Genomic DNA, 3,071 nt, shown 5'->3' with positions numbered 1-3,071 from the left:
CATTTATTGGCTTTTTTTCTTATTATTTATGTTGCCTTTTTTTTTTCTTTGGTTCATATATTGCCTAGGTTTTGCTTGCCATTAGCTTACTTAACCATTTACTTTGGAATAATAACACGTAATGCAATCAAGTTTTTTTTTTTCTTCTTTCAAGAGCTTAATCTTCTCTTTGTATATAATTTGAAAACGTAAACTTATAGTAATATCTACCCAAAATGTATATGATCCTGATGCATGGCTCTGATACAGCCTTTACATTTTGGCTTGAGAGATCATCTCTACTAAATCCAGCTCCTTCTTCACTTCAAAATCCATCATCAATGGAGTCATATCATCCTCTACTGCCATATTTATCTCAAAGCTTTTCTCATCAACTACATGATTATGATGATGATCACAAGGTATCCCATCAAGAAGAGAATCAAAGCTGCAGCCTTCTTGAAACATAATCTTCTCATCAAAATCAAAATCTGCTACCTCATTGAAAACATAATTTGGAACCAACCTATCATTTTGGACAAATTCCAAGGCCACCTGGGGCTGGTTGTTTTGTGCTAATTTCATTGTATTATTAAGATCTGAAGCAATAGCATGGTCAGTCGCACAGCTTTTCCCTTGATTATATGATCTTCCAGGGCAAGGGTCCAAGTTCAAGCTCTTGATATAATCTTGAAGGAGTGACCCTCTGGGGTACTTAGATCTGCACTTTCTCTTTGAATATTGCCTCCTTTTTGTTGCATTCCAGTGATTTTTGATTGAGTTTTCAGTTCTTCCTGGCAACCTTTTAGCAATTTCTGCCCATTTGTTTCCAATCTCTGCGTGGGCTTTTATGAGTACCTTATCCTCCTCTTCACTCCATACATCCTTCTGCTCAAAGAAAAGAAAAATCAAGAAAAATGAACTGGCATCGTTATCATCTTTATACCAATCTTTATGTGCCAAGTCATATTTATTTGTCATGCATGCATGATTCTTGTTAAACCCCATTATTCTTTAACCAACAGATTTTGTTTCTACTTGCTTTTTGGCTGATGTTTCAGAAAAAATGGGTCCAAAGCTGCAGATAATATGATTGGGGCATAACTTCAAACAAGTAACAATCTCTGTTTACATATGATTAATATGCACCTACAAGAAAGCGCACTAGCTATATGCCATATGGTTATGAACAATACACACATGTGAGATTCTAGTTAAGCTTTTCTTAATGGCAGCAAAAAGATGAACCTAAACCCAAAAAGACAAAAGGAAAAAGGAGATGCTAACTTTGATATCAGGCCTAAGATGGTTGTGCCATCTCTCTCTACACTGTTTTCCAATCCTTCCAGGCAACATCTGAGCAATATGAGACCATTTTCTAATTCCATACTGTTCAACCAGCTGAGACAGTAGCCTGTGTACGTATACAAACCAATGAAACATGCATATAGACATAAATAAGCATAAAAATTATATATAAATTTTATCACGAGTACAAATCCAAGAAAAAGAAAAAAAACCAACATGCATAAGTCAGAATCAGAGCTTCCATACCTATCTTCATCAATTGTCCATTGCCCTTTCACTACATTATTCTTCTTGCGAGCTTTCCACGTCTTCCTTGTTGAAGCCGAAACCCTATTATTCTTATTAACACCAACATTCTTGGGGTACTCATGATTATTAGCAGTGACTGACGATACTTCATCTGGTACAACAAAACTTATAGGCTTCATTTCTTGAAGATTCAAGGACATATGACCTTGAACCTTATTTGATCCCACCATATCAATCGGAGAAAGATGTAATAAGTGACCTCCATTTTGGAAATTGTCCATGACCTGACCATGCCCACCACTGCCAATATTATTAATATCTGCAAGTGGCTTGCACTCATAGTCATATAAATCCATGTTCGTTGTGGACCCATATGGAAAAGCATCAAAAGAATCAAAATTTGACCCAGTTTGAACCTCAAACATTGGATTTAAAGATGACCCATTTGCATGAAACTGATCGAAATTGTGAAAATCTTGAAGAAAACCACCTTTTGATGATGATGAAGGTGCAGCTTCAAAGAAAAATCCATTTTTCATGAATGGTTTGTTCGAGTAATTACCAGATAGAAACATTGATTGGGTCACAGATTTTTCAATGAGCTTATGATCATCAAGCTCCATAAGAGAAAAACCTTTTATTTGGGAGGGGGGGTTTGTGGGTTAAAGGTTCAGACTTGGGAGTATTAGAAGATAGCAACCACCTTTGTGTTGCTTAATAGGAGAGGCTGAGAAGGCATTTATGACAGGGGTTGATCATGACCTTTGATTAGTAATGATCCAATGGTCAGTAGTGCTTTCCATTGCTCAACACTAGTGACTATTAAGCTTCTCTAGTTGAGACTTTGGATACTAATTCTTTACTGTTAAACTTTTATGGTATTTTTTTTTCTTTTTGGGTAAGTTTACAGAAATGAAAAATCAAAACATGGTTAATAAGCTAGTCAAACAGGTGGACACAAAGAGAACAGAATCTACTCCTACCTGTTGTGTAAATACATTTAAATTGCTTACATGGCATGATAATAATGGCTCAATTTTAATTTTCAAGTTGTTGAATACATTTATTTTTCCAATGAATAAATGCCATGTCAAATATTGCTTAGTTTGTGCAAGAGCAGATTTGGTAGACCCTTTTGGACAACAAAGATTTTGCAAGAAGTGGGTAAAAGCTGCATAGCACTTGAAATGACAATTTTGCCTTAATTATCACTCATATAGTGAGAGAGATTATTAATTTATGCAATTAGCTCGAGGGCATTGAAACTGTTATTAATAGGATTTAAGATGATGAGGGTAAAGTGGTAATTAAACATATTGATTCCACATTTTTGAGTTCTGTTGTTATATTTCTAGGCAATTTAGTTCTTTGTAATTCAATTAGTAAATGCCTACTCTCTTCACAAATGACCTTTTTTTCTTTTTGTTCTTAATTTGTGGAGTGAAGTAAAGAACTAAGGATGGAAAAAAATGGTATAAAATAATGTAATGCTTTATATCTTTTTGAAGATGTAGTCTGCAATAGAGAAAGAGAAT

General features: G+C 34.8%; 1 protein-coding gene across 1 annotated transcript; it reads right to left on the bottom strand.

Annotated features, from left to right (window-relative positions):
• Positions 1-2,434, bottom strand: LOC8288994 (transcription factor MYB98). Its single transcript, XM_002511341.3, has 3 exons — positions 1,534-2,434; positions 1,267-1,393; positions 1-867 (listed from the first exon to the last, which is right to left on the bottom strand). Exons 1-3 carry the CDS (start codon positions 2,157-2,159, stop codon positions 253-255), a joined length of 1,368 nt encoding a protein of 455 aa, XP_002511387.2. The 5' UTR covers positions 2,160-2,434; the 3' UTR covers positions 1-252.
• Positions 2,435-3,071: the final 637 nt, after the last annotated feature.

The sequence above is a fragment of the Ricinus communis genome, chromosome 4 (genome assembly GCF_019578655.1).
Source record: "Ricinus communis isolate WT05 ecotype wild-type chromosome 4, ASM1957865v1, whole genome shotgun sequence".
Classification (NCBI taxonomy): domain Eukaryota; kingdom Viridiplantae; phylum Streptophyta; class Magnoliopsida; order Malpighiales; family Euphorbiaceae; genus Ricinus; species Ricinus communis.
The sequence above is the reverse complement of the archived record's forward strand: the minus strand, read 5'-3'. Positions and strand labels throughout refer to the sequence as shown.

What these genes read in the sequence shown, in the direction of transcription:
- LOC8288994 (XM_002511341.3), bottom strand. Translation starts at nt 2,159, where the DNA reads ATGGAGCTTGATGATCATAAGCTCATTGAAAAATCTGTGACCCAATCA. An exon ending in TGGACAATTGATGAAGATAG is followed by an intron (nt 1,394 to 1,533) that starts GTATGGAAGCTC and finishes ATACGTACACAG; the next exon opens with GCTACTGTCTCAGCTGGTTG. An exon ending in ATCTTAGGCCTGATATCAAA is followed by an intron (nt 868 to 1,266) that starts GTTAGCATCTCC and finishes TTCTTTGAGCAG; the next exon opens with AAGGATGTATGGAGTGAAGA.